Source organism: Macaca mulatta, chromosome 3 (genome assembly GCF_049350105.2).
Source record: "Macaca mulatta isolate MMU2019108-1 chromosome 3, T2T-MMU8v2.0, whole genome shotgun sequence".
Taxonomy (NCBI): Eukaryota; Metazoa; Chordata; class Mammalia; order Primates; family Cercopithecidae; genus Macaca; species Macaca mulatta.
In genome coordinates this window covers 82,755,234-82,778,333 of record NC_133408.1, presented here as the reverse complement: position 1 = coordinate 82,778,333, position 23,100 = coordinate 82,755,234, and the positions used below count along the sequence as shown (strand labels likewise).

At 47.3% G+C, this 23,100-nt stretch overlaps 1 protein-coding gene across 12 annotated transcripts in view; it reads left to right on the top strand.

The window, feature by feature from the left end:
- The window catches only part of ADCY1 (adenylate cyclase 1), a 144,866-nt gene that overhangs the window by 100,770 nt on the left and 20,996 nt on the right, over positions 1 to 23,100 (top strand). For all 12 annotated transcript variants that reach the window (XR_013415884.1, XR_013415883.1, XR_013415887.1 and 9 more), the window contains exons 9-14: positions 3,875 to 4,069; positions 4,172 to 4,269; positions 5,768 to 5,852; positions 11,191 to 11,280; positions 12,223 to 12,476; positions 12,785 to 12,911. Coding sequence is in view for 5 of the 12 variants with exons in the window: in XM_015133591.3 (XP_014989077.3) it covers positions 3,875 to 4,069; positions 4,172 to 4,269; positions 5,768 to 5,852; positions 11,191 to 11,280; positions 12,223 to 12,476; positions 12,785 to 12,911 (849 nt within the window). In the remaining 7 variants the exon portion in view is untranslated. The remainder of the gene's footprint in view (positions 1 to 3,874; positions 4,070 to 4,171; positions 4,270 to 5,767; positions 5,853 to 11,190; positions 11,281 to 12,222; positions 12,477 to 12,784; positions 12,912 to 23,100) is intronic.

Genomic DNA, 23,100 nt, shown 5'->3' with positions numbered 1-23,100 from the left:
GTTCATTCAGATGAGTATATATATATGTCTGTATTTTTTTTCCTTGAGACTTCCCCTTTGACCTATGGCTTATTTAGAAATGCTTGGAAATTTTCCTGTTATCTAACTTACTAGTTTTAGTTTGACTCTGTTTTGGTCTGAGAGTACATGATGTGTATGATTTCAATTGTTTTAAATTTGTTGAGTTTTGTTTTATGGCCAAGGTCTCTTAATACATACTCTTGGGTACCTGAAAAGAATGTATTCTGCCATTGTTGCATGGAGTATTTTATAAATGTCAATTAGATCTTGTTGTTTGATGATGTCTTAGCTTATTTTATGTCTAGTTGTCCTACTGATTGTTCAAGAGAGATGTTGACATCTCCAACTGTAAATGAGAATTTGTTTATTTCTCCTTAAATTCTCTCTCTCTTATTTTTTTCTTTTTTTTTTTTTGACGGAATCTCTCTCTGTCACCCAGGCTGGAATGCAGTGGCGCGATCTCAGCTCACTGCAACCTCTGCCTCCTGGGTTCGAGCAATTCTCTGCCTCAGCCTCTCGAGTAGCTGGGATTACAGGCGCCCTCCACCATGTCCAGCTAATTTTTGTATTTTTAGTAGAGGCGGAGTTTCACCATTTTGGCCAGGCTGGTCTTGAACTCCTAACCTTGTGATCCACCTGCCTTGGCCTCCCAAAGTGCTGGGATTACAGGCGTGAGCCACCGCGCCTAGCTCTTTCTCCTTAAATTCTATCAGTTTTGGCTTCGTGTGATTGAAATTTCTATTGTTTTATGCATACACATTTAGGACTTCTATGTCTTCCTTTTACATTGACTCTTTAATCAGTTTGTAATGTCTCTCTCTATCCCTGGTAAATATTTTTTGCTCTGATATCTACTTTTTCTGTTACCACTACAGCCACTCCTACTTTCTTTAAAGTTTGCACGATGTATAATTTCTATTCTATTAATTTCAACCTACATATATTGCTATATTTGAAGTGAGTTTCTTTAGACAGCATATATTTGGATCATATTTGTTAAATCATTTAGTACAGCCTCTTTTAATTGGTATATTTAGAATATCTACACTTAATGCAATTATTGATATGTTATGGGTAAGTCTGCTGTTTAACTTATTTTTTGTTTTCTGTTTGTACCTTCTGTTTTTATTTCTGTTTTTTTTCCTATGTTGCTGTGGTTTATGTGAGCAATTTTTAGAATTCCATTTTGATTTATATATAGTGCGTCTTGTTGCATACAATTTTTTGTGGTTTATCTAGATATATATTATTTTTACATAACATTACAGCCTACTGATGTCAACATTTTAACAAGTTTAGTGTAGAAACCTTACCTCTCTTTAAGTCCCTTTATCCTTCCCCATTTATAACATAAATGTCACAAATATTTCCTCTATATATATCAGACAATTCATAATCTTTGGTTCCACCAGAAAACATGTAGAAAATTCAAGAGAAGAAGGAAAGTATATTGTATTTACCCACATTTTTATCCTTTCTGTTGTCTTCGTGATGTTCCAACATTCCTTCTTTTACTATTTTCTTTTTTTTGTTTCAAGAATTTCTTTTCGCTATTCTTAGGTTGATTATAAAGTCTTTCAACTTTCCTTTATCTAAAAATATTATAATTTTTTTTCACTTCTGAAGTATAATTTTGCTAGATATTGAATTCTGAGTTGACGGTTCTTGAGCACTTGACAAATGTTTTCCCACTTTTTTCTGGCTTCCATGGTTTCTGAAGAAATGACACTATCATTCTAATTTCTTCCCCTCCCCCCAAAAAATCAGATATCAGTTTTCTCATGCTGCTTTCAAGAATTTCCCTTTGTCTTTTGTTCTTAGAAGTTAATTGTGATGTGTGTTGGCATCTGTTTCTTTGAGTTTGCCCTGTTTGAGATTTTTTCACTTACTTCAATCTGTAGATTTATATCTTTTGCCAAACTTGGGACATTTTCTGCTATTATTTCTTCTAATATTTGTCCAGTCTCATACCCTTTTTCTTCCTTCTGGGACTCTGATGACATGAATGAATGTTAAAGCTTCCATTTTAGTTCCACAGTTCCAAAGGCTCTGTTTTTTTTTTTTTTTTAAAGTCTGGTTTCTTTTCATTGTTCAGATTGGATAATTTCTGTGGCTCTGTCTTCTAGGTCAGGAATTCGTTACTCTGTGCACTTCAGTCTGCAGTTCAGCTCATCCATTGGATTTTAAATTTTGATTATTGTATTTTTCAGGTCTGTAATTTTTCAGGTCTGTAATTTTTATCTGTTCTTTCTTATGCTTTCTTTTATTCTGAGACTTTCTATAATTTGTTTCAGGTGTATCCATAATATTATTGAAGCATTTTTATAATGACTGCTTTAAAATTCTTGTCAGATAATTTTAACAGCTCTATCATCTTGAAGTTAGTATCTGTTGATTGTCTTTCTCATTCAAGTTGACATTTTTTAAAGTTTGATATTACGAATTTTTTTTTTTTTCATATCCTAGACATTTGGGTATTATGTTGTGATACTCTGAACCCTATTGAAATCTCTTCAGACTTTACAGCATTGGGGCAGTGCAGGTGGAATTCCAGGTTTCCTACTCATCCTCCATGACAGCCTGGCATTTGGCACCAAGGTGACACCTGGCACCTTGTTACTGTTGAGTAGATATGAATGTTCAGATTCCTTGTTTGGCCTCCACTGACAATGCAAGTGGGAGCTCATTACCACTCAGTGGAGACAAACATCTCCACTCCCTATTCAAGTTTCTCTGGCACTGTGTCAGTGGGGCCTTGGGTGTGCCTCCTCACAGCCTAATAAAGATCAAAGTCGAGGCTCCCCACATGGTCTTTGCTGGCCTGGGTGGAGCTGGGGCCACAGATTTTTTTTTTTTTTTTAATGGTCTTTGGCTACAATAGGGTGGTATTGTCTAAAAGTTTTCTGTTTTGCTAGGTTGCCTTTTTTTTTTTGGCTGGAAAGAACAGGCTTTTGTGTGGGGGGCACTTTAAAAAAGTTTTTGGATGCCGGCTTCTCTGGTTTCTAGTCTGGGATAAATAAGGCAGAAAGAAACCCCAACGGACACCACCCACCCCACACTGTTTTCCTTTGAGTTGCAAGGTCCCTGAGATCACCCCCTTCTTTCCACCTTTCACAGTCTATGTGTTTATTTTGTATGTATTGTCAGTGTTTTTACCACTCAGTAGGAATAAAAACAAGTGTGTTCATTTCATCTTTTCTGGAACCGCATGGCTAGCCTGTTTTAATATTCTTATTTTCTTCTCAAGTGTGTTAAGTACCAGAGGTTCTGTTTATGAAGCACTGATAGTGAGCTGATGGCAAGTGGTTTTAAATTAGACTCTACTTTCCTTTTGGCAAATGGGTGCTTTCTTGAATCCCTCATGTGACATGTGGAAGCTGTGGAGGAGAGGCTCACTCTCTGTTCCCATCAGCCCTGGCCAGAGTGAGAGATTGGTGAAGCCACTCCTTTTGCCACCGTTTCTCTGTCTTAGAAGGAGGGGGTTGGACTCCTGCTCTTGTAACTCTGGGGCATCTCTTTCTGCATGTGTTGGGGTTTTATGAGTTTAGGAACCTGCTCTTACTGAGTGCTGTTCTCCGCACTGCACACGTGTTTAATCACGTAATCCTTGCTGCCATGCCATCACGCAGGGGCCATAAAACCCCCATTACTGGGTGTGGGAACCCCAACACTGGCTGCTGAGATGACTCACCTGCCATCTCACCACCAGCAGGGCAGAGCCATGATTATTAAATGTCAGATTCCCAAACCCGACCCTACCCTGCAGCAGATCAGGCTGGAGGGAGAGTACAGGTGCTTTTCTTCAGTAAGTGGAGAATTTGATGATATTCCTTTATTTCCATGATGGCTCCAGCGGAGGGCGTTGAGAACAGCCTCAGAAAAACTCAGAAACCGCTCATCTTTTTCTACCAACGTTGTCTACACCACCCCGGGCACTCGTGTCAACAGGTACATCAGCCGCCTCTTAGAAGCCCGCCAGACAGAGCTGGAGATGGCAGACCTGAACTTCTTTACCCTGAAGTACAAACATGTCGAACGGGAGCAAAAGGTAAGCAACTCTGGTTTTCGGCTCCACTGGTGCTGCTTGCGAAGGCGCTGCGTGGCTGGAGGAAGCCTTCAGCCATGATGGATTGACTTCTCTCTTACACAGTACCACCAGCTTCAGGACGAGTATTTCACCAGCGCTGTTGTCCTCACCCTCATCCTGGCTGCCTTATTTGGCCTTGTCTACCTTCTAATATTCCCACAGTGAGTATTTCTGTCAACAAGGTGAGGAACTCAACAAGAAGTCCTGGTTTCTGGGGTTCGTGATTGTATTTCTGTTATGTGCTCAAGCTTCGTCTCCCACAGTTACTGTCCCAATGTGCTCAACATTTCGGGGAAGACATTAGCCAGCCATCATTTCCTCATTTTCTCGTGTCAGTAGTGTAACAAGTCGTGATGTCATATGGCATGGGACTGGTCACTTTCCATTTTTAAATTCTGAGTTTACTTAATTCTAAGATACCACATAGTTTCATGTTTTTTCATCTATGCAACATACACCATTGCTGTAATAATAGCTTTCGGCTGGGTGTAGTGGCTCATGCCTGTAACCCTGGCACTTTGGGAGGCTGAAGCAGGAGGATTATTTGAGGCCCGTAGTTCGAGACCAACCTGAGCAATATAGCAACACTCTGTCTCTACAAAAAAAAAGAATAATAATAATAATTAGCCGGACATGGTAGCACTTGCTTGTAGTCCCAGCTACTCAGGAAGCAGAGGCAGGAGGATGCCTTGAACTCAGGAGTCTAAGGCTGCAGTGAGCTATGATCTCACCACTACACTCCAGCCTGGATGACCTAGTGAGACCTTGTCTCTAAAAATAATAATAATAATAACAATAACTTTTGAGAAGAAACGGCACTGAATGAGCTCATTGGCTTCTAGATCTATGTTATTTTCAAAAACTTAAAATCAGGAAAAGTGGCCTCTTAAAAGGAAGAAAAACAGTAATTTAAATAACATTTAAACATCATATAAGTCAATGTGAGTTTGGCAGCTTTTATTTGTTTTTTATGTTTTTGCAAGAAAGACACCACTAGGTCTGTACTTGCCACTTTACTTTCAGGCGTACTCATTTCTTAGTAAAAGCTACCTACGGGAATACTACCTCCTCTGAGTTTGAAAGCGCATGGAGGCCACCCCACACCTGCGGAGGAGGAGGGAGCTCAGCCCCGGGTGCTCTGCATCCTGCCCAGCCCACAGACACTGAACTCAGCAGCCTGCCTCCTGGGCCTGTTTGGGATTTACGCGTTTTCTAAAAACGTCCTTCCCAGACAAAGCCCAGCTAGAGAATAGCTCTGCAAAGTCGGGGAAACTCCTGTCTTTCCATCATGAGGAAAAAGGCTTCCAGAAAAGTTCAGTGATTCTCAGCCTAAGCTAGATCTCTGCGGTGGGGGTAGGAGAAGTGGGAGGTCAACTCAGGAGGGGCCCCCTTCTCACTCAGGAACCCCAGATGCCCTTTCCTAAAAAAGAGAACCAGCCATGTCAGTCCCCAGAGACCCGAGTGGCAGGCCCTCTCCTAAAAAAGAGAACCAGCTGTGTCAGTCCCCAAAGACCTGAGTGGCAGGCATCCAGGTTAACGATGCTGCTTCCTCCTGAGTGCACAGGGGATGTGGAGGGAGGGGCCAATTCTCAGCCATCTCTTGGGTCCACCTCTCCTGATCCCCACCTATCAGTGACCCTCATGTTTTCTGTCCCCCAGGAGTGTGGCCGTCCTGCTCCTGCTAGTATTCTGCATCTGCTTCCTGGTGGCCTGTGTCCTGTACCTGCACATCACCCGGGTCCAGGTATGTGAGTGGCCCGTGTCCTCTACCTGCATATCACCTGGTCAGGTATGTGGGTGGCCTGTGTCCTGTACCTACATATCACTTGGTCAGGTATGTGGGTGTCCTGTGTCCTGTACCTGCATATCACCTGGTTCAGGTATGTGTGTGGCCTGTGTCCTGTACCTACATATCACTTGATCAGGTATGTGGGTGGGGTGTCCTGTGTCCTGTACCTGCATATCACCTGGTTCAGGTATGTGGGTGGCCTGTGTCCTCTACCTGCACTTCACCTGGTTCGGGTATGTGGGTGGCCTCTGCCTGCCCACTGGGTGGGATGGGGTGGAATGGGGTGGGTTGGGGGAGGCAGTTCGGTTCCCTTATCTGCCTTGACAGGAAGAAAGAGTCTGCTCACATAGCAGATGCTCATGAAGACCCAGTTCTGCACTGGGCACATGCACTCCTCTGGGAGTATGCCCGGCGGGCACAATAGACTGGTGATTGGTACTGATTAAACAAATGAGCACAAGATACCGATCCTGTTCTGGAATGGAGAGTCTAGCAGCAGGACAGAAGAGGGATGTTTATTCTGCGTTTATGTCGCAGACTTTGGAGAGGGGTGACATTTTCCAGGAACATTGTGCTATCTGGGCCCTGATGCCTCATCTGCTTTGTCCTGTGGGCTATTGCAGGAAAGACCTGAGCTTTGCAGCCTTGTACTATCTGTGGCTCACTTGGGAGGACTCTGTAGTTCCTAAGCCTTCATTCCTTCATCACATTTCCCACCTTCATTTCTAAACGGCTCGTTTCCCTCAGCCGACCCCGGGGTGTCACTTCTGGCAGACCCAGTGTTATTTTTGCATAATTATTGAAAACAGCAACTTTTTGAAAAGATTAAATATAGTTTCATTTATTTAACTTTGTCATTATTCATAGGTACTATCTTGAGTTTTTAAATTTAAAAAATGCTAACTATTAAAACTTCATTCCTGTTTCTTAGACTTTTATAGATTAAGTGACATTTGGTTTGGCAAATTTTAAAATTTACCACTTCAAGTAAGATTGCTGTTTTTCATATAATTTCAAGTGAATGCAGGATAGATGGATGACAGTTTTTAAAGCCTATTCCTTTGTCCTCAATGGTGGGAACCAGTGTGCCTACCCGATGGTGTACAAATAGTGTAAGATATGCAGAAAATGTGAAAAGCCACTGGGCAAGAAGAGTGACCACAAAGCAGAAGCCAAGGAATGCACCGGCCTGGAAAGCTCTGGTCAGAGGTCCCAGCCCAGGAATACTGGTTCTTGTGAGTGGATGTACACTGCTTTCTGTGACTCCACGAGAACCTCGCAAGCCAGGTGGTGAGGCGGGTCAGCCCCTTTCCCCCATGTGAGGAAAGCAGGCTCAGGCAGGCTAAGGGATGTGCTCATGAAAACAGGAAGCAAAATCTGCACCCAATCTGTCCATAAAAATAATATTCAAATTTAGAAACCCCTTGGTTCTAAAAAACACACGATCTGTGGAAGTGGGGCACTGAGACATCATCCCCCTTTTGTTAATAAGGGAGCTGCCCTCATGGCTGGGAACTTTGGCCAGAATACTTCCAGGTGCCGACATTAAAAGAGGCTAGCCTGCAGTTATCCCATGAAGCTTCTTCTGTATTCCAGTGTTTTGTTCTCTTGGTGGACTCTGCCCTGGATGCCACTAGCTCCTTTCCTTCTGAATATTCACTCTCCCTTCTCACCCTCTTCTGTGAGCGAGCATAGAGCGTTTTTTTCCTAAGTATGCGGTTTGGAAGTGCCAGGCTCGAAAAGCAGTGGGGGTCCAGCTTTCCTGGGAGCACCATCAGTGGTGCTTACAGCTGATGTGGAGGAAGCAGAGCAGAGACTGAGCACCCAGACTTGTCAGCTAGGACAGGAGAGGGGATTCAGCTCACAGCCAGTGTGTACTGGGTCAGGGTTTGATTGAATCACAAGCATTTAGGCTCCTGTTCACAGGGTCTGCACTGGGCTCTGAGCATCCCTGCTGACCCTAGGCCAGAGAAGAGGCCTGTGCGAATGGCTGTGGGGATGGAGGTGAGGGAGGTTTGCAGGAGGCCAGCAGGGGGTAGGTCAGGGCCACCCAGCAGAAGGCCATTGTGGCCTGAGTGGATGTGGCGGGTCATGCAGACAGAGTTAGTTCCAGAACACATCCCCAAGAAGGCTGAGTAGAAATGTTTCCCTCCCTGACATTGACAGTGTCCAGAGCCAGGGTGCCCAGGGCAGTGTGGCAGCTCCATGGCCCCTTGGGATCTTCACCCCTGTCTGGCTTCCCCATCCCCATCCGTCGGGGATGTGCCAACTCCAGGCTTGGGCTCCAGTTCTCTGGGCCCAGGGTTGCCCTCTGTGAAATGGCGGTGATGATGGCCCCCACCTCACTGGCTTGACATGAGGAGTCAGTGAGCTCATTTGTACAGTCTGTGGAGCAGGGCCTGGCAAGCACACGCTCAGTTGGTGTGTTCTGAAGTCAGATGAGACAGAGAAGGCTGAGTGGGGGTGGGGCAGTGGGTGGAGTTCATCCTGGGAATCAGGGTGGGGAGGTGCCTAATCCTGTCCGTCTTAACAGTGGGGAGGGCATGCAGAGTCCGTCTTTGTCATCTGTGGAGGGCGGCAGAGTTGACCCAAGGGTCCTGCTGAGAGTTGAAAGGGAATATCTGGGGCAGGATGTGGACTTTTTCTGTCCGGGTTGCAGGCTGAGGTTTGGATGGCTGGGCTGGAGAACATCAGGAGCGGGCAGAGGAGAGGAGGAAGCCTGGGAGGTGCACACTGGCTGGACCCCGGGTGCTGCAGGTGGGGCAGGCTGAGGTCAAGGCGTCAGGCACATTCAGAGGCCCTTGGCAGGACCCTGGGGACGTGGGCACGATGTGGTCCACAAGGTGGCTGGGTGTGCCTCGGATAAGCTGCTCGCACTCCTCCCACCCTGGCCTGGTGCTCACGGACCTGCATTTAAGCCCTGTTTTCTGGACCTGCATTTAAGCCCCGTTTTCCTTATCCTCCTTCTCGTCTTCCTAGAGCTCTAAGGGAGGCGGATGGGACAGGCTCAGGAGCGTGTTGCGTGCACCCAAGGCTGGCTAGGGTAGAGGCCACATCCCATCATAGGTCCCCAAGCCAAGGTGTGGAAGGTGGGAGGTGGTGGAAGGAAGATTTCCTCCAGTTATGATACTTGAGTTAAACAAGATGACTTTGAAGAAAAGAGAGAACCTTGGCAGAGATCCTTAAGTTGGGGGGAAGGGAGCCTCGCCGCACAGAGGGGAGTGCAGCACCACCAGAGACAGCCCAAGGGCTTCATTCTAGCCCCTGTGAGTGCAGACGGTCAGGAAATGGTGCCTGCTTTTTCTCCCTCTCATCCTCAGGTGACATCATCTCCCGAAGTGCCACCATGGCCACTTTGTCCATGAGCCCACTGGGATGACAGGAGTGGCTGAGGAAATAGAGTGACTGGTGTCCACAGTAGGGGTCGTCCTATCCACTGGATTCGAATTCTCCCCTGCTGAGGTCACCCTTTCGCGAACGTTTACATGGGACAAAGTATCTTAACATTTTTCACCCACTCGGAGAGGTTTATCTACATACTTTTTCCCCAGACCCCCTTGTCACTAATTTTCCAACCATGTCTTTCCCAACTCCCAGACCATCCAACCAAACCGTTGTCCACAGCTCATGAATCAGTGTATGACTGTACATCTCGCCATTTCTCCTTGGAAGCAAAGTGCCCACCCAGGACAACTGCCCAAAGTTCTGCCCACTGAGAGGATTTCCCTTCACCATTGTCCCTCAGGGCTGTGTCACATGGACTGAAGTGTTGCAGCTACCACAAGGCCTGAGCTTCTCTTACTCTGTCACCTAATCAGAGGGAGCTCCCCATGAGGCCATAGGTGCAGGCTGGGAGAGAGAAGGCAGGGTAGCAGGACTGCGGACTATGGTCATTGGGGCCACTTTGTCATGTCACTTACTTGTGCCTTAAGGGTCTGCTCGGAGCTGATCATATATATTAGCACTTATATTGGATGATGGAGGGCTGCTGTTCACACCTAACTTTATGGCTTGGTGGGTCAGGTAACACCCGGTTCATGATGGGCAGCTCAGGTCATACGGTAACTTGGTGGCCCACAGGTAAGGGTTCAGGCTCTACTTAGGCCCAGCAGCAAGCCAAGAGCATTTCTCAAAAGGAGAATAGTTACCTGCAAAAGATGGCAGGATCTTGCTCCAAAATCTTGTTCCCAGGCCTGTGGTATGGCTCCTGCATGGGGCCGTGCCAGTGGCTCTGGTGGCCTCCCTTAGAACACCGAGGTCACACCAGGTGGAAGTGGGGGAAGCAGATGATGGGAGGCTGCAGTGAGGATCAAGGACTTGCCCCCGCGTCTTGCCCAGAGGCCAAGATGGGACCGGGAGGGAAGTGCAGTGAGCCATGGTCAGTAAAGTGTTTGAGCCTCACACCGCTGCAGAGCAGCAGTTCTTCTGAGATCAGCAGAGACCACTGGGTTGGTGAAATACCCAGTGGTCTCTTGGGACTTAGGAAACCTAGAACTGGATCCCAGATCCATAACCCACCAGCTGGGTGAGTTGGGACACACTGCCCTGTCCTTTTCCGTAGAAGCAGTGATACTGGACTGGGTGGCAGTTGTGCCACCTTTTTCTCAACTGTAGAGCAGAGATAGTAATGATCTGACTTCATGTGGGGGTTGAGGGAATAACCGTGTAGCCCGCCAAGGGCACCCCAGCTAGTCGGGGACTCTAGCAGGGTGAGTTGTTTTCTGTAAGGCCCCTGTGGGTGTTAATTTTAGTTTATATTTATACTTTCAGAAGTGTTAAGTGTAAAAAGGACTTCTTACTTTTATTCATGAAATCACTTTTTGATGATTTCAAAATGTCTTTATAATAAATAGATTTAAAATAAAATTTCTAATAACTTAAGAACTCTATAAAGCCTATGTGAGCAAAATAATAAAATGTATTTAGAGCATATCAAAGAAGACACAAATGAATGGAAATTTGTACCATTTCTGAAATGGAAGAATTCAATATAATGAAAATACCAAGTTAATCTATGCAGTTCACTTCAGTGCCAATCAAAGTTACAATGCGGGTGGAAGGAAGGGAAGTATTATTCTTTGTAATTTAAAGACTTATTTTAACTTTGGCAAGCTTTTCACCTGGGAGAATAAACAAATGAAAACAGCCAAGAGACCTGTGAGGAGGGTGAATAACGGGTGTGGACCTAGCGGCTTGCAGGTCATCTGCACATTCCACTGTAGGAGGTATTAACTGTGCACGTGACTCACCTTGGTAATCAGAGGGTATTTTCTAATTAACATTTCTTATTCAGTGTTTTCCAGGGTGCCTGACGATTCAGATTCGCACTGTCCTGTGTATTTTCATAGTGGTCTTAATCTACTCAGTAGCCCAAGGATGTGTGGTGAGCATCTCCAGCTTGCAGCATGCACTGGCGTGGGAGAGGGCATGGCATGGAGGAGCAGCCCAGAGGCCAGGACCCAGGGCTGCGGAGACAGGGAGTTCAGCAGAGACCTCTGGAACAGGCGTGGGGCCCCGAGAAGCGAGGGAACAAGAGACTTGACTTAGCAGAGGAAAATGCAAACTCTCCCTGGTGAAAGGAGCCTGGCTTCTTCATACAGTGCAGAGGACAGAAGCAGCGTGGAAAAACAGGACAGAGATGGGGCAGGAGGAACAGGATGGAGCTGGGCAGCAGTAACAGGATGAAGCTGGGCCAGGAGGAACAGGATGGAACTGGGGGTTGGAGTGAAAGGATTGAAATGGGCAGGAGTAACAGGATGGAGTTTGTAGTGGGAGTAACAGGATAGAAGTGGGGCAGGAGTAACAGGATAGAAGAAGGCAGGAGTAACAGGACGGAGCTGGAGGCAGGAGGAACAGTACAGAGCTGGGGGCAGGAGGAATAGGATAGAGCTGGGGGCAGGAGGAACAGGACAGAGCTGGGGGCAGGAGGAATAGGATAGAGCTGGGGTCATGATTAACAGGACAGAGCTGGGGGCAGGAGGAACAGGACAGAGCTGGGGGCAGGAGGAACAGGTTGGAGCTGGGGCAGGAGGAACAGGTTGGAACTGGGGGCAGGAGTAGCAGGTTGGAGGCGCTGGGCTGGGGAGCAGGCAGGGCTGATCCCACCTGGTCCTCCCTGGAGCCTCTTGCCTGCTCTGGCAACCAGTGGGGAGCCTTTAAGTGCTGCGAGTTGCCATGAGGTCTGCAGCTTGGTGTGGTGGCACTGGGGGTGGGTCTCAGAGCAAAATCTTGGGAGACCTGCTTGAAGAGGGACACCTGACCATGCTTAGAGGCTGCAGGTCCTCACCCGCCCTCCCCTAAGCCCCTGTGACCCCTCCCTTCCCAGGTGGGCTGCCTGCCCTGGGCCTGGAGCTCCAAGCCCAACAGTTCCCTGGTGGTCCTTTCATCCGGGGGCCAGCGCACAGCCCTGCCCACCCTGCCCTGCGAGTCTACGCACCATGCCCTGCTCTGCTGCCTGGTGGGCACCCTCCCGCTAGCCATATTTTTTCGGGTGTCCTCCTTGCCAAAAATGATCCTGCTGTCCGGGCTCACCACGTCCTACATCCTCGTACTGGAGCTCAGCGGATACACCAGGACTGGGTAAGTGTGTGGCTCCTAGAGAAAAAGGCCTAAGCAGAGGTGCTACTGAATCTGTGTGTATAGATATGCATTATAAGCTTCTGATTTCAGAACTAGTCAAGATGAATTGTATACCATTTTTTTAGTTTGGTGACGGTTTCTCTTCAACCCAAGTTCTAGCAAGTGATTCTTGGCCAAAGTAAATGCCAGCAAGCTGTTTTTGGGTGTCACCACCTGAGGGTCACTCTGAACGGTTCTTGGGTTTGGTGGCAGAGTCTTGCCCTGGAAGCTCGGCACTCACTTGGCTTTTCTTCCTCATCTTCCCCCAGGGGTGGTGCCGTCTCCGGGCGCAGCTATGAGCCGATTGTGGCCATCCTGCTCTTCTCCTGTGCGCTGGCCCTGCATGCCAGGCAGGTGGACATCAGGCTGAGGCTGGACTACCTCTGGGCCGCACAGGCAAGACGAGCCCTTTCTGCTTTCTGGCGGTGGGGGATTTGGAGGAGGAAGCAGCCTCCAGCAAGCATCTGGCGGGGGCTGCTGCAGACACCCACACACCGTATGGCCTTCAAAGGGCCCTCCTCAGCAGCGTGCAAGGCCAGGCATTGTCCGGGGATGGAGGAAACCTGTGCTGGGGGGTGCAGGGAGTGGGAGCCACACCCTGTGGGAAGACAGTTCAGAAGGTTGTGGGGTGCATGTGATGGAGACCTGCCTGATGGTCAGAGTGCGGCTCTTTCTCGAGGCAGTGAGTCCCGCTTCCCTGAACAGTGTGTGCAGTGGTGGTGCAGAGGGGCTCAGCCTCTGCAGGGCTGCGTGGTGGCAGCAGGTCTCATCGGGGTCATTGGGAAACACAAGAAAATGCCAAAACTCTCACCACCTACTCCAAATTTAGTAGGTCAGCAGGTGGGGGCTGGACGTCTATATTTTGACATGTACCCTGTGGGAAATTCTGATGCAAGAGGCATAAGCACCCCTCTTTGGGAGACTCCATGGGGTAACAAACATGTGAACTGGCCTCAGGTCCCGAACATCTGGGTACAAGGCTGGAGAGGAGTAACGCTTTCCTGAAGTCAGTAGGTAGCTTTCTGTTTGGACATGATCCTGGCAGTGACTGCCAGATATTCACCTTGAGTTCCTGCCGCAGAGCCACAGCAGGGGCGTACCTGTGTCCACCCCATGGCCAGGGACCAAGGCAGCGTGTGGGGGCTGGTGTGAGCATCTTCACACCAACTCCATACTCCACAGGCCTCCGGACAAGCATTCAGGACCAGGTTGCCTGGGTTCAAATCCCATTTGTGGGTTTTGCAAACTGTTTCACCCTGGGAAAATTGCTCCTCCTAGGTTTCCACCCCTGAAAATCGGGAATGAAGGCTGATGAATATTACCTTTAGCAAGAGATAGTCTTATTTTGACACCTTTAGAATAGCTCTTCAGTGTTGGAGCTATTTGATCTCATTCAGTGTTCAGAACAGCACTGCCTAGGAGCTGGAATTACAGACAAGAAAGCAGGGGCCACTAAAGTAACATGCCAGAGTCAGGCAGCCAGAAGGTGGCTGAGCTGGGATCTGGCTGCCATCTGTGTGACCTTTGGGTAGGCTCTGAACCCGTGGAGAGCGCTGTGTCTGGGGCCAGGCAGGACAGGAGCATTTTCACCCTAGGCCTACTCTGCAGCCAGTACTGAAGGCAGGCACTGCCCAGAGTTGGGGTGCAGACACGAGACAGGCACAGCCCAGAGGGTGGCCAGGAGGAAGCGTGGCCAGGACCAGCTGAGGGCTCACTGTGGGAGCAGGACCAGCTTGCTGCTGGAGTCGGGAAGCCTGTCAACTTCTTGTCTTTGTTCCTGAGGCTGACTGGGCATCAAGCCATGTAGTTAAGTGACCAAAACCCTGGTCAGCAGTAGCAGGGGTGACAAAGGTTGGGCCTGGCATCAGGTAGTCCTCGTCCTGAATTCCGGCAACTCCATGTAGGGTCTGTGTGACTTTAACCAGTGATAGGTCAAGCTGTCTTTCTGCTTCAGCAGTAAAATGGGGTGAGAACCCTAATCCAGGTGTGCAAGAAATAACTGAAATTCTCTTCCTGATGTCCTTGGCCACAGGCCTTGTGCAAAGTAGGTGCTTGGTGAGGCTGAGCAGCCCTTTGTCTGGCAGCCTGTTACTCTGTGGTGAGCCATTTTTTGGGGGATCTCTTTCTGGGAGGGAGGGTTAGAGTAGGGTGAAGGGTAGGCGTGAGGAGCATCCGGAGGCAAGTTATCACTCATGAAAAAAAATGAACACAGTTGTTTCCTCTAGTTTTATTCATCTGGAAAAGACAGAAGCGTCTCAGTGGGTTTATGTCAGCATGACAGGGCAGGATGCATATTTAAAGTGATGGAAATTAGGTTGTTGGTTTGAGGAAGCAAAAGAAAGAACATATACATACATCACACACACACACACACAGTCTGTATGTGTATCTATATACATGTGTTCACAAATGCTTGGTGAAAAACATGGCTTATTTTTTCCTTCGCTGTATAATAGCTTTGTTGACATATATTTCACATAACACAATTCACTTGTTTAGTGAACAGTGGTTTTCAGTATACTCACAGTTCTGCAACCATTACTATAATCAATATTACAATATTTTTATCTCTGTCAAAAGAAACCCATCCTCATCAGTTAACACTCCCCATTTCTCCTCAACCCCCAAACCCTACGCAACTACCAGTCTACCCCGTCTGTGGATTTTCCCATTTCATTTATTCTTCAGCCTGTGTATTAAGTTAGTGCCTGTTCTGGGCAGAAGACATTCCTGTATCCTACTAGATGGAGCTCTGAGCTAGCCTTGCAGGTGGAGAAGACCCAGATTCCCGAGGGACTCATGATCTGGCGCTGTCTTCACTGCATTCCTGAATTCCAGGTTCCGGAGTGGGCAGGGGTTGCTGAGAATCCTCGCCCTTTGACCCCTCCTGGGGAAGTGCTGCTGTGTGGTTGGCTTGCTGTCAGCAGGGCTGTCTGGACAGAACAGGCCCTAACTCCTGCTGTGGAGTGGGAGGGGACCCTGGTGGGGGCATAAATACATCTGCATTAAGCTGTTCTTGCACTGCTATAAAGGAATATCTGAGACTGGGTAATTTATAAAGAAAAGAGGTTTAATTGGCTCACAGTTCTACAGGCCGTACCAACAGGCACCAGCATCTGCTTGCCTTCTGGGAAGGCTTCAGGGAGCTTTTACTCATAGCAGAAGGCAAAGCGTGAACATACATGTCACATGGTGAGAGCAGGAGCAAGGGGTTGTGGGGGAAGGTGCCACACACTTTAAAACAACCGGATCATGCGAGAACTCTTGACTATGGCGAAAACTCTATCGTGAGGATAGCACCAAGCCATGAGGGATCCGCCTCCATGACCCACACACCTCCCACCAGACCCCACCTCCAACACTAGGATTACATTTCAGCATGATATTTGGCGGGGACAGGTACCCAAACCGTATCAACATCTGAATCTGACTTATCACCAGAGGAATGCAGGCTGTGGCGGGAAGTGAGTCCTCACACCAGAAGGCCTGACTGCGGCCACAGTGGGTTTGTGAGGAAGCAAAGCCAGGCATACTGGACAAGAGCCAGTGTTTCTCTGGGCCTTGTGCGATGCTTCAGATTCAGCTACGGGAGGATGAGGGATGGGGTTGAGGGGAAAGGGACAAGGAACATGGCAGAAAGAGGGAGTTCTTCAGCAAAAACTGTAAGAGGAGTCAGAGCCCAATCACAGGGGCCATTGCTCCCTCCAGGCCCCCTGTGGGCAGTAGAGCTGCAAAGGGAGGACGATAGGCCCTGATCCCTGTCTCCAAAGGTGGTCTGACAGTGGAGTGTGACACAGAGTCCAGGAGGCAGGTGGGAGTCCTGTGACCCACAGGGGCCCTGAGGAAAGCAACTTGCATGATCAGGGGTTGGCAGGAGGGCACCTCAGAAGTGGTCGTATGGAGTCTGGCCACAGTTGGCCATCAAGTGAGGGTGCAGAGTGGGTCTCCAGGGGGCTGTGCATGTATCACAGCCTGGACTGACAGCAGAGGGCACACTCTAAGGGGGTGAGTTCAGGAGCCCTGATGATGCTTGGACTATTTGAAAGACAGGGGCAGGCACAGGAGTGCCCCAGGCTGATGTGGCACCCGGGGCAGCCACAGTGGGAACGGGCCCTAGAATCAGGGAAAAGGGAGGGCTGCCTGACAGGATTCACCACCTTCAGCCGAGAGACACAGCCAGTCCACAGCAACCATGCCAAGAAGAACCGGGAATGCTCTTCTCCCTCGCTACTGGCCCCTGCTCCTGCTCCCCATTGGCCAAACCTGGCCGGAAGTAGGAGGCCCAGGACCCTGTTGGTAGAGTCCTTGGACTGGCCTCCCTGGGACAGAACCGGTGGGGAATGGACTGCAGATACAGCACATACTTGCCCTAGAAGGGAGATCTGGCCAGCTGCAGTTTGCTAAAGCCACACCAGGTAATGGGAAAAGAGCCTCTTTATGATGGGCTGTGTTGCTGAATTTGGTCTTAGTTTGGCTCCGGCTGGCTATCCAGGGTGATCCAGCTGGCTGGTCTGAGAGGATATGTTGACCCAGCCGTCAGCTGGCCTCTCGGGTTCAGATCTTTTAGTCGCAAAAACCTACTCAGAGCTTGAGAAGAATGGACTTGGGATGAGCTAGAACGATTGGAACAGCCTGGGCCCATGAGATCTAGGGTTTCTAGGTTATTTACTAGGGTGCCTGATTGGCTCCTCTCTCAGACAGCAGAGTTGGGCCTTGGCTGTGACTCTTCCAGTTGAGGGATACTTCTGGGAGAGACATTGTCTCTCATCTGGGTTGACATGGCTTTTTCTTGGCTTTGGTGTTCTTTTAAATGTTATTAAATGCAATATTTGACCCTGCCATGTTGTTCTCCATCCAGTGACACCCCCTAGCAATGCCCAGTGAGCATACCAGTAATTTTAGGGCTAGAATGCATTCCTGGGCCTTGGGGTAGCCCAGGCAAGTGTGCGGATCTTTGTGCATGCGTGTCACAAGAAAGGGTTGCCCAAATGGAGTCCACTGCCATGTTTGTCTGCAGATAGGTAACAACAAATGCCACCTGCTTTCCCATAACCCTAGCAAAACACAGAACTTTCTAGACTTTGCCTGTTTGCCCTTGGACATTTAGGTATGTAGTACAAACATTAGAGTGCCTCAAACTATTGCAAAATTGCCAGGCCAAACACTAGGTAGGTTAATTATTTACAGAGACTGGATTGGTTGTTCAAACCTGCACAAACAGGCTTTTCCCTTGGGAGGCATCTTCAGCCTCTTTGCCTGTAACTTTTGTATGCTTTTGTTCCAGTGTCATTTCTTTCTTTGCATTCAGTAGATAATCATCATGGCAATTATAATTTCAATGTTTATGCTATTTAGTATAGAATGCAGTTAAAACAACTTATTTCTCTACCAATAAATGCTTAATTCGATGGTAATTCCCATTTTGCAGTTGCCATTATGAACATTTAGAGGGAAGGTTTCCTAAGATGTGGTCATGGCACAGACATGGAATTCCTGGTGGCAGAAGCCAAGTTAGAGACCTGGTTCCACCTCTTACTCTGGTCACTTGTCTTCACACATGTGACAGTAACACTTGTCTCAGGGGGTTGTGGAGGAGTTTATGTCATATAAAGCCATGGTCATCATGCTTCTTGGATCCCGAAATGTTGTACGCTTGTTAGTCGTCATCTTGTTCTCTGTCACTGCCCATAGGTTTCACATCTGGCCTTTGGGTGAGTACATCCTCACAAACAGCTTTTATGGAGGGACAAATGGTTCCAGATGTATCCCAGCTGCATCCTGCAGCACACTTCTGTGGAAACCCCTAAGGAGCCAAACCTTGGTGTGTAACCTCAGGACCCCACATCCATCAGGCCCCACGCCCACCGGAAGCACACCCTTTGTCCATCTGAGAGTGCACCCTCAGCCTCTGGCAGGCATCCACTCTGGACCTATCTATGCACATAGTGTTACCACCTGCCTCATCCAACAGGTGCTTATTGGGCACCAAAGTAGACCTAATCCTGTGCTGGGGATGCTCACATGGTTGAGGTGTAACCCCCGCCCTCAGGTGCTCATGGGCTGTTAAAGGAATCAAACACAAGCCACAGAAAATTTCAGTACAGTGAAGGGTGTGCCATGTAAAATGTAGACAGGACCCTGATGCAGGCAGGTGGATGTGATATCATTTAAATATAATACCTCACCCCTGAGGCTTAAAGGATGAGTAGGAATTAGCCAAGGGAAGGGTAGAGTGCTAGGTAGGGTAAGTGTGTCTGTCTCCTGAGATGCTTGTTTTTATTGTTATTTTAAAAAATCGGTTCATAATACTGTATTGTGTACTTGAAATTTGGTAAGATAGTAGATTTTAAGTGTCCTCACTCCCCCAACCCTGGACACACACAAATGGTAACTGTGGGTGGTGATAGATGTGTTAAGTAATTTGATTGTAGTAGTTGTTATGCAGTGTATACATATAGGAAACCATCATATTGCACACCTTGGATATATACGGTTTTTGTTTGTCAATTAAATATTTCAAAATAAAAGAAATACTAAGCACCCAAAGACTTACCAAATCTGGATCTCAAGAGCAAGAAATTAAATGTTGGTCAAAGGGAAAAAAGGGTCTTTCAGTAATGTTAAAGGGTAATAAAGGGGTCAATTTATCAAGAGGACATAGTCCTAAATATTTATGTACCTAAAACAGATCATCAAAATACCTAAAGTAAAAATTGATAGAACTGCAAGAAATTCTTCTATCTATAATTATAGTTGGAGTTTCCAACATCCCTTTCAAAAAGCAATAGAATTGCTAGACAGAAAATCAGTGAGGATTACAACACTTAAGAACACTGTCAACCAACTTGACTTAATTGACATTTATAAAACATACCGTCCAACAGCAACAGAATATGCATTCTATTCAAGGACACATGAATATGAACAATACAGCAAATCTCAAGAAATTCAAAAGGATTCAAATCATACAAAGTATGTTCCTTAACTACAATATAGTTAAATTAGAAGTCCATAACAGAAAGATCTCTGAGAAATCCTCAACTGAAGAATGTACTTCTTAATAACTTTTGGTTCAAAGAAGAAATCAAAAGGAAAATTAGAAAGTAATATGAGCCAAATGAAACTACATATGAGATCAACATTTGTGGGGTTCAGCTAAAGCAGTACATGGAGGAAAATGTATAAAACAAAGCACCTATATTAGAAAAGAAGAAAGGACTCTCTCAAATCACCTTAAGAAGCCAGAAAAGAGGAAATTAAACCAAAAGTAATCAGAAGAAATTAAATAATAGAGACCAGTTTCTATAAATGTTTAAGGAATAAAATAACAGGGAAGTATTATAATCAGTTTTATCTCAATAAAATTGACAACTTACAGGGAAGGATACAGATTCTTTGGGTCCTGCTTTTCGCCTTTGTTAAGAAGAACCAGAGGAGCATTAATTCTCAGACTAATTGTGTCCACTCCTGAGGCAACCAGACAAGCATTAATTGTTAGACTAATTTTGTCCAAAACCCTTGGATATATACAGTTTTTGTTTGTCAATTGAATATTTCAAAATAAAAGAAATACTAAGCTCACAAAGACTTACCAAATCTGGATCTCAAGTGAGTGCTAATCAGTACTCAACTAGAGACTTGAAGAGACCCGAACACTCTGTTCTCTCTGGTATTTTCCCTTTGAACTCAAGCTGCCTTGGGCTTCCAAGCCCCCTAGCCTTGTCAAATCTGGGAGACCCCCAGGCTCCACATGCACTGCCTCTATCTGCGGCCTGGAAACTCTCCCAGCAGTATACTGGGCCATTGTAGGCCTCATCACTTATTCCCATCACTCAAGGATCACTATCTTTCATTGCCTCCTGTCCAGTATTTGGAAAGCTGCTGTTTTGTATAGTTTGTGTGGTCTGCTTGTTGCTCCTAGGAGGGCAAATTGAATCCCCGTTACTCCATCTTTTCCAGAAGTGGAACTTCATGTGGTCATTTAAGTGTCTTTGACCCCAAAACTGGTCATTATCCCCATGTAACAGGTGAGGGCCAAAGTAAATGGCCAAAGGTCAGAACCGAAATCTGCCAAACCCTAAATGGGCACTCTCATGGATGCCATGCAGAGCATGTCTCAGAAGCCTTCTCCTGCCAAGTTAAGTACCATCCAGAGTGGAATGGCTTTCTGGTGAGAGCTGTCTTTAGGCAGAATCCTGTGAACGCAGCCAAGAATTAGAAGTCCTCAGCTCTGAAGCCTATGCTTCTCCCTCCACAGCAGTCAAGATTTCATATGCATTTGTGGGTGGAGGGTTTCTCTGAAAGGTTAGATCTGGGTTAGAAGGACCCAGCGTAACTTCAACATAAAGCAAAAGCTCCAAAGACCCCAGAAGTTGCTTTCTGCCCACAGTGTGGACTGTTTGTGGAGAGCAGTGTGGTAGCAGTGTGGCAGTCACCGTGCAACAAGAAAGAAGATGTCTGTGGTGTGTCTCAATGCCGTGTTGGGCTTGAGCATGTGAAGTTCACGTGCAGGCCCTAACTTGATCGCAGCACAGTTTTGCTTATCTATGACCAGCCTACAGAACTCAGTTCTGCTAATGCAGGCACCTCAGTGTTCTCAAGAGTGTGGAAAATAGCACCTCAATTCCTCCCTGGTTCGAAAAGATAGAGAAATGTGGGGAACTCCAGACTTTCTGATGAGGAAATGGATCCTTCTGCTTTAAGGTACCAGAGGCTGTCTGAAACAGCAGACCCACGAGACATCCCCTAGGACATCTCTTCATCACGGCGTGTGGCTGCTTTGCAGTTTTTTCTGTATGTGTGTGCAATGAAAAATCCAGATTTTCTATAACAGTTTGTGTTACGTTTGTAATCACAAAGACACACATGTTTAGCACAGTTAGTGTCCATGTGGAGTGACCAGGGCCACTCTTGCCTGGCTAGTGGTTGTGGAAACAAGGGAGCTTGTGCTGGCAACATGTGCTCAGGGCCAGGCTGTCAGCCCTCCCCAGGACCTTTCAGCTTCAGAGTGCTCCCCTGTAGGATGGCCTCCCTCACATTCTGAGTGGGTAAATTCACAGTGGCCTCCTCAGCTCTGAGGCCTGTGCTTCTCCCTAGGCTCTGCTGCATCTTGCAGGTGAGTTAACACAGACATGCCCACAGGCTGCTGCTGCTAGTCAAGGGAGGAGAGGAGAGGAGACTCGATAAGGAGAGTGGAAGACAGAATGCCATGAAGACCCTGGGCAGGTGTTTTTTGCTCCTCAGAAAGGAGTAATTTATTCTAATTAAGGGGCTGAAGGAGGACTTCCTGGAGGAGGTAGCATTGGACCAGGCCTTTCACTGTCCCAAGAAATGCTGACTTTTCTGTAAAGGATAATTTCGGTAATTCTCTGGTTTCAATGTCTGACATTTTACCCTGGAAACTTCAGTCACTGAAACTGAGCTTGATCAGTTTCCGGCAGATCCTATCCCCACATTTTATGTTGGCGTAAGTGGAAATTCAAAGCTAGGAAAGAGGACTCTCACAGGGCCTTCACTTCGTAGACAGACAGTGTGTCTTCTGCTTATGGAGGCTGGATGCTGTCTTCCCAGCCTTGGTTCCCTCCGTGTACAGTGAGGGTGGGCCTCGTGGATCACTGAGAGCAGATCTCCCAGGAGCAGGACCAGCTGCGCCCGCTGCAGCCTCATAGCTTCACTGTTAGCGCGAGCTCTCTTTACCTTTTTTTTTTGAGACGGAATTTTGCTCTTGTCGCCCAGGCTGGAGTGCAATGGCGCAATCTTGGCTCACCGCAACCTCTCCCTCCCGGGTTCAAGTGATTCTCCTGCCTCAGCCTCCCAAATAGCTGGGATTACAGGTGTGTGCCACCACGCCTGGCTAATTTTGTATTTTTAGTAGAGATGGGGTTTCTCCATGTTGATCAGGCTGGTCTCGAACTCCTGACCTTAGGGGATCCACCCGCCTCAGCCTCCCAAAATGCTGGGATTACAGGCAGGAGCCACTGCGCCTGGCCCTCTTTACCTTTTAAAGTGGCATACCCATCTTGCTTCCTGTCTGAAACACTGGACACAGCCCTGCCTTTAACTACTATGTTGACTCATCCTAAGAAATGAAGAACTACCAAGCATTTCAGCACAGCAAGACTTTCAGCTCAGAAGCTCATTAGGAGTAAAGACTTCATTGTCAGAAACAGAGCCAGCCTCTGCATTCACCACCGGCTTCAGCATTTCTGTAGGGGGTGGATGTTGGATAGTCCTGGTATATTAGAGCTGATTTGCCATGCAGCTCGTGAACTCCAATTCCCCCAGCTATGACATCACCACAGCCTCATTTACACCACGGGGCCATGAATGGGACAAACACATCATGAGGGCTGTGGTCTGCCTTTTTATTTCTTGGAAAGAGAAATGCAACAAGATGCTAAGTATTTTATAGAAACCACACATGCATGTGGGCATGCACACACAAACACACATACTTTACAGACACACATACACACACACACACACACACCACTCATGGACTTCCCAGGGCAGGGTGAACATGTCCATGTGCATACCTGCATCCACACATTGTAACTACAGCATTTGAAGGTTTATTCTCTCATTT